Source organism: Leucopleurus acutus (assembly GCF_964270905.1).
Source record: "Leucopleurus acutus genome assembly, chromosome: 4".
Taxonomy (NCBI): Eukaryota; Metazoa; Chordata; class Mammalia; order Artiodactyla; family Delphinidae; genus Leucopleurus; species Leucopleurus acutus.
This window is the reverse complement of record NC_139146.1, coordinates 70,624,969-70,637,418: the sequence shown is the minus strand read 5'-3', so window position 1 is coordinate 70,637,418 and position 12,450 is coordinate 70,624,969. Positions and strand designations below refer to the sequence as shown.

General features: G+C 41.6%; 1 protein-coding gene and 1 pseudogene across 2 annotated transcripts in view; one reads left to right on the top strand and one right to left on the bottom strand.

Annotated features, from left to right (window-relative positions):
* The window catches only part of CORIN (corin, serine peptidase), a gene marked incomplete at its 5' end in the record, with an annotated part of 265,153 nt that overhangs the window by 197,512 nt on the left and 55,191 nt on the right, over positions 1-12,450 (top strand). The window contains 4 exon segments of the mRNA XM_082837777.1: positions 468-613; positions 1,392-1,499; positions 9,715-9,828; positions 11,914-12,024. Coding sequence (XP_082693903.1) covers positions 468-613; positions 1,392-1,499; positions 9,715-9,828; positions 11,914-12,024 — 479 coding nt within the window.
* LOC309960833 (large ribosomal subunit protein eL31-like) lies at positions 3,921-4,298 on the bottom strand (annotated as a pseudogene). The gene has a single exon. The product of its transcript is annotated as a large ribosomal subunit protein eL31-like (transcript).

Here is a 12,450-nt window from a genome sequence, read left to right as displayed (position 1 = left end):
CTCCCATCCCAGGGCACCACAGGGGACCGAGGCTGAGGGTGTTGTATAGATTCCATGACCTTTGGTGGCAGACTGTCCAAGTGATTTTGGGGCTTCCCTGCTTAAAACAAAAGACACTGGAGTGTGTCTGCCTGAAAGAAAGAAGAGAAAATGGGAAAGGCAAACTGGAGAAGGGAATCCATGTTCTGGGAACATCTCTATTTCCATTTCTGCAATGGAGTTTCTTTTGGTGAAAGTATGTTTCTGGAACGTATCCCCCTTGTAGCGATATTACTCAATTTGGTTTCCCAAATATCTAGTGTGTGTATGTGCATTCATATATATACATTGGTACGCACACACACTGCATACACACACCACATATACACGCCAACCCATAACCATACAGAATTAAAACCCTACGTAGAGGCCTAACATCAGGTGTAGCCGTTTCTGCTTGTAATATTTTGTCTTTCTCGCTCTTTTAGAGCTCTGTGTGAGCATTCCAAAGAACGCTGTGAGTCTGTTCTTGGGATTGTGGGCCTACAATGGCCAGAAGACACAGATTGCAATCAATTTCCAGAGGAAAATTCAGACAGTCAAGCCTGTCTAATGCCTGATGACGATGTGGAAGGTTAATTTTTAAATTAATTACAATGGGGTATCTAACATGGATGAATATATCAGCTACTTTTAGAAGTTTCTCTGTTGTTATTGTTTGTATTTAGTTACCAGTAGAAAGGCTGCATAGGTGGTGAATCTATAAACTTGATTACACTGAAGAATTTGATGCCCATCTGTTAGACATTGTCTTCATTTAAAAAATAAATTGCAGAGATGACTTTAATACTCTAGGTATTTATTTTGAACACACTTAACTCACAGAGTCCATTATATAGGGATGCTGCTTTTATACTAGGGCCCCTGTAGGTAATGGTGAAGATCATGCCTTGGTTCCTTCAAGTGCAAAGCATTCAGAGACCTTGGCAATGTAGGATAATCAAGTAGAGAAATAGGATCAAGGACCTGCCCACTAGGTGGAAAGATTAGGATGGGAAACAATATGACACATTAAAGGAAAGCCAGCTGGGTAGTTAGAAGCATTGACTTCATAGGACATTTCAGGCTCCAGCAATTGTTAGGCTGTCCATTCGGAAAGAGAGTTCATTGCTGGAAAGCATAGAGACACAAAACAGCTGATCTGAAGAGGTGATGTCAAGGATGAAGGAAAAAGATGCTGATAGGCAGACAGAAGAAAGCCAAGTAAACTTTGACCATTTCAGCTTTATGAAGGTCCATCCTTATGTCCAGTGATAACTTCTCCACAACATCCCACGTGTAAATGGATAAATTAGCTGATGGTTCTGGGTTTTCTGTCTGTTGACAGTAATGTGGCCCACTGCTTTTAACAGAATGCTCACCTAGTCACTTCAAGTGCAGCTCAGGACGGTGTGTTCTGGCTTCCAGAAGATGTGATGGCCAGGCTGACTGTGATGATGATAGTGATGAAGAAAACTGTGGTATGTATGTGAGATGGCACTTTTCTTGAATGTACACTAATAACTCGTCAGGATAAAGGGATTGTGTTAAAATATGTCCATTGTTTACTGACGGTTGTAAGTAGTGACTAGGATTGAATGCTAAGGCATTTACTTCTTAAATTATCAGGTGGCAAAACATGAATTATAAGTGTTTTTCCTGTTAATTCCATTGATTTCCCCTAAATTACACTTCTGTTTATAACCTTGATGACATATGTGCAAACTCTTAGTAAAAGAAGAAGCTCTTCACAAATGTAAGAGATTATTTTTATTGAGAGATTCTAAAGCAGTTGTCATCTGTTTTAAGGTCAGAATAATAGTGTCCTTGCCTATGATTCCCATATTCTTAAATAGGCATCTAAACACACAAAGACAGAGTGCAGGCTCTAACATTCAAATTTAATTGGGATTTATCTTCATGCCCTCTCTGATTTTTGTCTCTGTCAGCAAAGGATAAAACTCTTCCTGACATTTCTGCCTTTGAACTCCAAAATCACCAGTGGAAAGGCCAGAAATGCCAGTGGCAATTTAAGTGGAGCTAATTCCCATTTTATTTCCCTGCAAACCTTTGTACTTGTAACCTCAAAGTGTGTCAGGGAATAGAAAACAGACAGTGCTCTTTACTAAGCAATATCTTAGAGTAAAGCAAAATGATTGAAGGGCTACCCCAAAGAATAGTTTGGTTATGATTATTTAGCTTGTTCTGCTTAAAAAACCTGACACTTTTTGCCATTGAAAGCACATGAGGCAATGCATCTTTTGAAATCATTTTATTCTTTTGGCCTTTGAGGGATGAAATATTGCCTTGCTTCCCAAAATGAGTTTTCCATAGTAGACATTGCCCTTCTGGTCCAGACAAAATGTCACAAGCAATCAACTGAAATCCTATCAGCTACTATAAATATGGATAAGTGCATCTTCTAGAAAATTAGAACTGTCAGAATGATGGTAATTTTGTTAGGGAGGAACATACAGTTTTTTGAGAAGCTACTGTTGTTTGCTTTGTTTGTGGTCTGTATGTAAAGAAATAAATCAAAGCTCATTGAATATCCCTTATATAAATGATTTATTAAGAATCTACTGGGGGCTTCCCTGGTGGCACAGTGGTTGAGAGTCCGCCTGCCGATGCAGGGGACACGGGTTCCTGCCCCGGTCCGGGAGGATCCCACATGCCGCGGAGCGGCTAGGCCCGTGAGCCATGGCCACTGAGCCTGCGCATCCGGAGCCTGTGCTCCGCAACGGGAGAGGCCACAGCAGTGAGAGGCCCGCATACCGCAAAAAAAAAAAAAAAAAAAAAAAAAAAATCTATTGGATTTTTTCACTACACTATGGCTTTGATGCGTTATGGTATTCTGAGATGCAAATTAAAATAGATTATCTTAGATTGTCCAAAGAGGTTACATGATACTTCCTTGGGTGGCTAGACCGAAATTTGCAGTAGGGGAATAAATATTTGAGAAATGTAAAAACTTAGTCTCAAAAAGAGTCTTATGAAGATTAAATGGTCTGAGTTCTAGGGTATATTCTGTAAAAAAGAAATTTAAAGCACTATAGGGTACAAGTGATCCTAAAATGTCAGGTTTCTAGTTAAGTAATGAGTTTTTGTCAGTACTTTAATCTCACAATTAAAGGCTCATGAGAACTATTGAATAAATTGTCTAATGTCTATAAAACACTCAAAAGACTGACGATGTTGTTGAGAGTTCTGGTTAAGGAAAGTTAAAAGTCAGTAATAAATTAATACATTTGGAACATTAATTGCCCCAACAGTATTAATCTATGAGAGAATTCTCATTAAGTTTTCCAAAGCAACTGGGCCGCATGCACGCGTTTGAATGGGCATGTCCCATGCTCTGGGAGAACACAGCAGTTAAAATCAAATGAAGAAGTCACGCAGTAGAGGAAGGCCCAATGGAGGACTCCTGGGAAATCCTCGGATTCCCATTTTGCCTACTTGCTCAGTTTGTCCCTCTGTTTCCATGGGCGTGGATAGGCATACCATCTGGTAATGCAAACACCAGCTCCAGCAAAGCTGGGTTTCACTCCACGCTTCCTGTCTTTCTGATTTATTCCGTCCATTGTGGAGTGGAATGAACTTAAATGCTTGGGCTTTCCTGAGTACTATGACTATTAACTATTCACTTTCACACATCTGCAGCTCCTCCAAAATTTTAACAACATTATTGGGTTTTCCCCTCAAAACAGTACTTCTTTAATTGAATTATAAAATAATTGATGTGTTGGAAATTTACGCTGTTTCTCTGACACTTCTGCAGCAGGAAAACATGGAGGTCAAAGCACACCATTTGTACATACACTTTTAAAATACATGCGTTAAACATTTAGCAGTAAGTAGTGTTTGTTTGGGGCAGTTCTATAACCTTATTGGACAATCAACAGTTAGTTCTTCTCCACATTAACTGTCTGCAGAGTTTTGAAAGTGGCGAGAGGTGGGTAGGTAACCAACGTATAGAGCTTGTTTGGTGAACCTTCATCTTCGTTATGTTTTCCGGGCAACTGCACATGGATACGGTATGGGACATTCCTTATTCCGTTGGCCCAGACAGATTTGTTGAGCCTGGTGTCAATGCATACATCTGGAAATCTCATCTCCTTCATGGCAAATATCCGGATTTCTTTGAACGCCCTAGGGGTGCGCGTCTTGAAACCCACTGCATGGATTCACTTGTGAATGTTGACGGTGTTTTCTCTGGTCACCGCCTCATTGATGGCGGGCCAGCCCTTCTTCTTCTCGCTTCCCTTCTTTGCGGGAGCCATCCAGCTGGGCTGGGAGTAATGTTGTTCTGAAGTGTCTCCTGCTCTTGTGGTAAATTTTTGTTGTTGAAGTTGTACTGATTGTATAATTGTTAGTGTAAACAACAGTCGGAAGTATTGTCATTATTAGAAAAGTTTTCAGCAAGTGTTTGGAAGAATTATGTAAATATGAACATATCATTCCAGAATCGCTTCATGGGAGAGAAGTCTAAAAGATAGGAGTGATTTACAGAGTCAGTACTGCGTCAGTACAGAAGCACTTCCGTGTCTTAAAGTGATAGTTTGTCATTAATTGAACATCTACTATGTAGATGAAGCTGGCTGTAGATCTAGCAACTGGATGAAAGGAGCTTATTTTCAATCTGACATTTACCAAGCATTGATATCTAATCAGTGGAGAAAAAGGTGCAGATCTGGGCAGAGAAATGAACAAGAAGGGCATAAAGGAAAGGCGAGCTAAAGAAAATAACAATGAGATTATATTTCTGAGCTTTGCCTTCATGCTATAGATCTGAGTTTGTGAGACTGAAGTTAGCTTTTGCTAGGCCTATGTCCACAATTGGATGAGCTATACCAGCAGGAACAAGGTGGTACCTGAGCTGTGATGGGAGCAGCGAGTCTTCTCAATGGGTCACTTAAATGGGAATATAGCTCAAACCGTTTTTTTGTATCTACTGGAGAAATAAAACCCTTCATTACATGAATATAACATCCCAATTACTAATTGATCACTCTTCTACATAAAAGGGTAGACAACATACAGAGAAAGGTAGACAATACAAATGCGAGTGTCATTAAGGACCTTTCTGTTTATCTTCAAATAATTAAAAACCATTTCATCATCTACCTTCGATCTCCTCTGGGGTGATAGATAAAATGCAGTAAAATCTTTCTTTATAACATGAACCTCTTCTTGGAGTCAAAACCCCTTTAGGCTGTGTTTAAAGCCTCTGGCTCTGATATTTATAGGTTTTACAACTTGATTTTAAAAGTTTTCCAAAAGACTTTTTTCCCCTGTTTGGACTCCTTAATAGTATTTGTGTACTTCTCACAGAGAAGGACTTTACTGTGTTTTTCTTTTAAATACTCCAGAGAGCCAGTCTCTTTGTCCCTTTGCTTGCGGAAGAGACTGATTTCCTGCTCTATGACTAGAAGACAGAGTGAGGGTCATTGTGTTCATCGCATGTCGCATACCCACAAATGTACTTTCAGAAGGAGTCTTAGGATTGATCTCTGATCACATTTGATCCTTCATGCTAAGGAAGAGACATTCTCCTTCCCTTTAGATATTTTGCTACTTGGCTAACTCTTCGCTATCTCATTTGGTGTCTTGGGCAGGCAGCCTGGAATGGTAGAGTGCTCTCTGTAGACCTAGACTTGGATTTAAATCCAGACTCAGCACTTAGAGGCTGTGTGACTTTTGGCCAGTCACTTAACTTCTCTGGGCCTCAGTTTCTCACCTGTAACATTTAGAGAAGCGCGCTTTATCCCGCACAGCTTGGAACGCTTATAACATGCCTTACTCAGTCCTCAGAGGGCAATAAACAAGAGCCCACCTGTCACAGTGCTAGGAAATCCAGGAGGCAAGTCCCCTTACAGGTCACCTCAGGGATCTCCCTTGAGGGAAGGAGTCCTGTCTAGCTTGGTATTATCTCTGACAGACCAAGGTCTTATTTATGGCAGAGGAGGGCAGACTGGCATGTCACGTCCAAAGCACAGGCTGGGCAGAGTCCCTGATTTCCATAGTGAATGTGGGCATCTGGGTGGAGCCTCGTCCTTGAGGTAGTGCTTGTTTAGGTGGTGGATGTCCCCATCTCCAGGATTACGGTCACTGAGGTGGCTCCCACCCTGCAATTTAAAGCCCTTTCAAAGTCTCCATCCTGCCTCTTCACAGGGTACTGAGACAGCACGTCTTGAAGAGGATGACATGAAGATGACGCCCCGAAAAGGGGTGTGACTAAGGAATTGGGAGGTCCACTGGGGCTTTCTGGTCAAAGATGGGAGCTCTGTGACTTGTGCTGTCGTTGCTGCCCCTGACTGTTAGGCCCGGAGTTCGGGGAGGGAGGCAGCTCCTTTGTTCAGGCTGCTACCACAGATGCTGCGGCTGTTTTTTGAGATCTGGGCTCCATGGCCCAGGGTCACAGGCTCTGGAGGGGCCGTCACACCTGCCAGGGCTGAACCTCACTGCTCAGCTCCCTTGATGTGCTCTGAGGTCACATCCACAGCCACTGGGGCAGCTGCTGGCCGAAGATGAGCAGCTCTACCCTGACAACACTTTATTTGATGTAGCTCGAGTTAGCAGCCCTGATGAGTGGACCCACTTACTCTGCTGGCATCACTGAAAGCTTCTTAGAGTTCAAGAAGCATCTGCTTTAAGGTGCTTTGCCTTCTTCACCTATAATGACAACGGTTTTGATAGAGAAAATGGTGCCCCAGTTCAGGTGGGATCTGCCTCTGACGGAAGCCTGCTTCGCAGAGATTTTGTGAAACTGAGAGAGAAAGTGAAGAACCCAGCAGAACGCTTAGCGCACTTAGGGTTGACGAACCGTTATGCTTTGCCCAGTACTGAGGGGGGTTTCTTGGAAGCAGGGACGTTTAGTGCTCAAACCTGCAAAGTCCCAGGCAAACTGGGATGAGTTGGTCACTTTAGCAATACACGGTGGCCTCTGTGAGTGGGCGTAGCCATTATGTCTGTACGGGGGGAGGTGGCAGTTATACTGACATCAACAATTATTTGGTTTCATAACCTACAGCTGCATTAAATATCTCATCCTATCCATACCTAGTTTTAATTTTTAATGGAGTCATACCCTTTTCCTTTTAAAGCATACCTTTAAAGCATAATTACACCAAAAATGCCACTTTAAAGAGAGAATGATTTTTTCACAAAATCATAATGGTATCTTCCATGTGCCTCATGTCTTGACCTTTTCATCCTACTTCATTTATGTTCATCATAACTCCACAAAGGAGGCATTAGGCCACGCAAACTTTTATTAGAAAAGAGAAGATACAGAAGGGAAATTACTGCCTATAGAGTACTCATTTTGTCTTTATAGCAACCCTTTGTAGCAGGCGTTCTTATTACTGTTTTAGAGATATGGAAACTGAGGTTCAGAGAAATTAAGGAACTTATTATCCAAGGTCATACAGTTAATGAGATTTGGAGCTAAGGTTCAAATCCAGATGTCTGACTCTAAGCTTTGTTTCCTTTGCTCTTACCTGTAATGCATACTGAGGACAGCAACTAGAGGCTTGCACCTGCTTCCCTACTGGATCTTTCTCTGTAAGGCTGGATTTGGAGCAATCTGTTTATTTTCTCTAAATCTCAGTTTCTTTACTTAGAAAATGGTGATTGTAATTCTGACATGATGGTATTATTGTAAGAATTAAAACTAATATCTAGAAGGTGGATTTATAGTGGATAGTAAATGTTATCTCTTATTATTACCATCTGTGAGCATACAGGTCTTATGTCCCAGTAGATCGACTTTTGTGATCTTTTATCATTTCATTCCAAGTGTCCACATTCTTCTCTGTACTCTTAGGAATGTACCTTGAGTATAGAGAAAGACTCATGCTGTTTTCTCTCATCATCTACTAGCAAGTGATGTGGTTTGTGATGAGTCTCTTTGCCAGAACATTCCAGATGATGTCTCTTGGTTCCAGATGATGTATTCTTGTTTTTTTTTTTTGGGTACACGGGCCCCTCATTGTTGTGGCCTCTCCCGTTGCGGAGCTCCGGGTACGCAGGCTCAGCGGCCATGGCTCACGGGCCCAGCCGCTCCGCGGCATGTGGGATCTTCCCGGACCGGGGCACGAACCCGTGTCCCCTGCATCGGCAGGCGGACTCTCAACCACTGCGCCACCAGGGAAGCCCCAGATGATGTATTCTTGGTTAGCTGAAAACTCCAGATTATATTCCCATGAGTTCCTAGAATGGATGTCCCTGGGCCTAAAACCATTCTAGATGGTCAGCTAGTGAAGGCCTCTCACTATTTATTTCCTACAGTTTTGCAGTCACATACTCTACTGCTGTCCTATATTTTTGAATGGTGAAACACTTTAAATCTAATTTTATCCCATAGTAAAAATTTCTCTTCTGGGGACTTATTTTGATAACTTTTCAATGAGAATTTTTTGTAAAGCAGATTATTTTCTCATAAGGGACTCCAAGAAACCTGAGTCAGTCATCTATGACATTTCTCTGAATGATTTGTACCAGATCAGATGAGAAATAGCATCTCTAAAGAAACCCCTTAGGGCTTCCCTGGTGGCGCAGCGGTTGAGAGTCCGCCTGCCAATATAGGGGACACGGGTTCGTACCCCGGTCCGGGAAGATCCCACATGCCGCGGAGCGGCTGGGCCCGTGAGCCATGGCTGCTGAGCCTGCATGTCCAGAGCCTGTGCTCCGCGACGGGAGAGGCCACAACAGTGAGAGGCCCGCGTACCGCAAAAAAAAAAAAAAGAAAGAAACCCCTTATTTCATCACTGCTTGGCATTTCATTCACCTTACACTAAATTACCTTTCCCTGGGAATGAGAGACTTTTCGTTCCTTACGTGAAATGAAGTTCCATTTAAGATTCACGTGTACCGAGGTCCTGCTGAGGGCTAGCTGCTGTTCCAGGCAGGGGGGTTCAGGATCCTCAAAGATGAATACATGTGGTCTCTTCCTTCTCACCCCTCACAGCCTGGTGAGGGTCATGGATCCAACTGGAGTGACAAGAACACATCAGACACTTGGCATGTTCTAGCGGACGTATAAATGTGAAGCAGATGACATTTATTAAGTTCATTGTAAGAGCTTGTTATTGTTCAAGCTTATAGTCCTGGTCTTAGGCAAATGATGTTCTTTTCTCAGGTTAACTGATAAAGTTTCTAACCTGAGATTTCTGGCTACGTTACTGAAGTAATGGCTCTTGAGCTAGTTTTGCAGATATTTGGCATATGGGAGGAGCCTCTTGTGCTAAACACACAGATGGCCTCGCCATTTGTTGATTGAAATTACATTTTAAGATAATATGCATTTAGATCGCTAGGTTTGGGCATATTTGCTTAAAAACGTTAACTCATCATTTTATAGATGAGTCTTATGTGTTGGCAAATTGGCTCAGAAAGCAAAAGGAACAGCTAAAGATGAACGTTAAAGTACAGTTGCTTTTTCTTTTTTTTTTTCCGATTTCCCATATGTCACTTTTGATCTTCTCCTGGGAGAGCTGTACTATTTATAATGCAGTTTGGAGATTACCAAGCATTTCTGCTTTCAAAATTACATTTTCCACGGTATACAGGAGTCAAAACTCGTTAAGAAAAAGGAAATCATACCTTTATATTGTAATTTTTTTACATTGCTTGATCAAAGCCATTGTTATTTTCACCTTCACATCTATTGCAAATAACCTTTCCTTCTGTCTCCAGGATGTAAAGAGAGAGATCTTTGGGAGTGTCCATCTAACAAGCAATGTTTGAAGCACACAGTCATCTGTGATGGGTTCCCAGACTGCCCTGATAACATGGATGAAAAAAATTGCTGTAAGTGATTACTGTGAATTTGTGAATGTGCCATTTTATTTTAAACACTAATTACCTCTCATTTTGAATGTAAGTGAGAAATTTGGAAATATGTATCAAAAGCTTTTTGTATTTTCAGACCTTTTGATTAAAGCTCCACTTGTAAAAATATATGCCAAGAATACAATCAAATGTGTAAAATATATGCATAATGATATTAGTCTAGCATGATTTATAACACGGAAAAAATTAAACCACCCCAAATATCCAAAAAGAGGGGGAACATAAAATACAACCATAAAATGAAATAATATGCAAACATCAAAAATTAAATTAAAAGGATAATTTCTCGTGGGTTCATTGCATATCATTAGATGAATAAAACAAAGCATAAAGAATTATGTGTACTATTGTGCTGAGTTTTGAAAGTACATATAACCACATAGAAAAAGATCAGAAGGGCATAATAAAAAGTTTACAGTTGTAATCCCTGAATGGTGGAATTATTAAGTTTTTGTGCTTTTCTGTCTTTTCCACATATTCTGAATGAATGGCCAGTAGTTTTAGAATCAGAAAAAAAATATCTCCTAAGATGCATTACCTACTAGTAACAGAAAGCCCAACTCAAACAGACTTAAGCGATGAAGAAGCAATTATTCTTTTATTATCCTGTGTTTTGCATATGCCTTATATTATCATATAAAAAATCAAGTGTAGGGCCAGATACAGGAGCTCAGCACCTCTTCTGGGATTCTTTACGTTTGCCTGACCTCTAGCTGCCTCCTACCAGAGTCCAAAGATGGCTGCCAAGAGCACCTGGGGTGCCATGCTTCCCTGGTCATAGCCACTAGGAAGGAGAGAGAACCTCACCCTCATCTCTGGAATATCACTTAGGGCTTCGCTCAGATTGGCCATCTTTGAGCTGGGTCCCAGCTAGCAGTCAGCTATTGTTGTGTGGATTCCAAAAAACACCACCTAAACAGCTGAACTGCAAAAAGAAGCATCTTTAGGGAGAACCAGTTAGAAAAAGATGCTGTTTCTTCAGGCTAGGACACGTGGCCTGGACAGCGGGGTTTGGGCAGGAACTTCCTTGGAAAGCACAGCCTACAAAACCACAGGCCAAGACCCTGATCTCGGATCCCATCTTTACTCCTAGACGAATAACTGTACTCAGAGAAAAAAAAATTGTAGTCGGAAAAATGCCATGTCTTGCTTAAACGAATCAGGATCTTGCCATGGAGCAGGGGCTGGTGTGCGGGCCTGAATAAATTCATGTTCCCTTAAAAAAGGAGGACACGGGAGTTGGGGAAGTGGGGTGGGATGAATTGGGAGGTTGGGATTGACATAGATACACTACCATGTGTAAAATAGATAGCTAGCGGGAACCCGCTGTAGAGCACAGGGAGATCAGCTCGGTGCTCTGTGGTGACCTGGATGGGGGTGGGCATGGGAGGGAGGTCCAAGAGGAAGGGGATATATGTATACATATAGCTGATTCACTCCGTTGTACAGCAGAAACTAACACAATATTGTGAAGCAGCTATACCCCAATAAAAAATAAATACATTTTTTAAAAGGGAGGAAGAAAAGTAATAGATGCTAGGTAGGCAATCAAGGAGTTTTGCCATCGTTTTTAAAAACCCAAGAGAGAGTTAGTGTGTGACTCTGAGAGTCATTTAATACTAGAGATTAAAAAAAATAAAATTACCCATAAATGTGGACAGAGCTGGTTTTCATCCTAGGGTGACTTCGGTCCGCTCATGCCCAGTGCTCTGTTCCCGCCACTTCAGATTTTAGCCCTATGTTCTAATCTTTGGTATTTCTGCTGCTCTGGGTACCACTTCTTCAATCCTGTAGTTACAACTAGAGAATCTCATCACTTGGAGACAGTAGTTCTGTTTAAATGCTTGCTGTTTGTATGGATGGACCTCTCAGAAAGGAGATTTTATCAGTTCTACTCTTCGGTCTTGACACCTGTTTGGAGGCGTGGGTGACCACATCTTGTCTTCCTGAGATGCTCCTGCTGGCAAACCATGATGTGCCTGTTAGTGACAATCACATTCATTCCTAAAATGTTTGTCTCCTCACTTCTTGTTCCCTTGCCAGCATTTTGCCAAGATGATGAGCTAGAATGTGCAAACCACGAGTGTGTGTCACGTGACCGGTGGTGTGACGGCGAAGCCGACTGCATAGACAGTTCCGACGAATGGGACTGTGGTGAGCTGCTTGTTTCTGCCATCTGCTCTATGCTCTAATGCCTGGCAGCCATTTAAGCTAAATGAATCCTAACTGGTTTCACAGATCTTACGAAGTTCATCTATTCTGGTTTACTATTATAAAAGCTGCCAGTGGTGATTTGTACATGTTATTTCCAACTCACAGAACTTCCCCACAAGTTACTTCTCTGTTTGAAATGTCTATCTTATTTGTAAAAATATTTGGGTTCAAATAGTTTTGACGATATAACTTTTCATTTGAACATAATTTTTAAAAAACGCTTTATTATCACCCATAATAAATTATCAATAGTCAGTCATTCTGGTATCATTGACACCTCCTGGAAGAGGATACTGAAGTGGTCTTCCATCTTCCCTGGACTCTCGCTCCAGATCCAGATGAGACTTCTATCTACTCCCTTACATG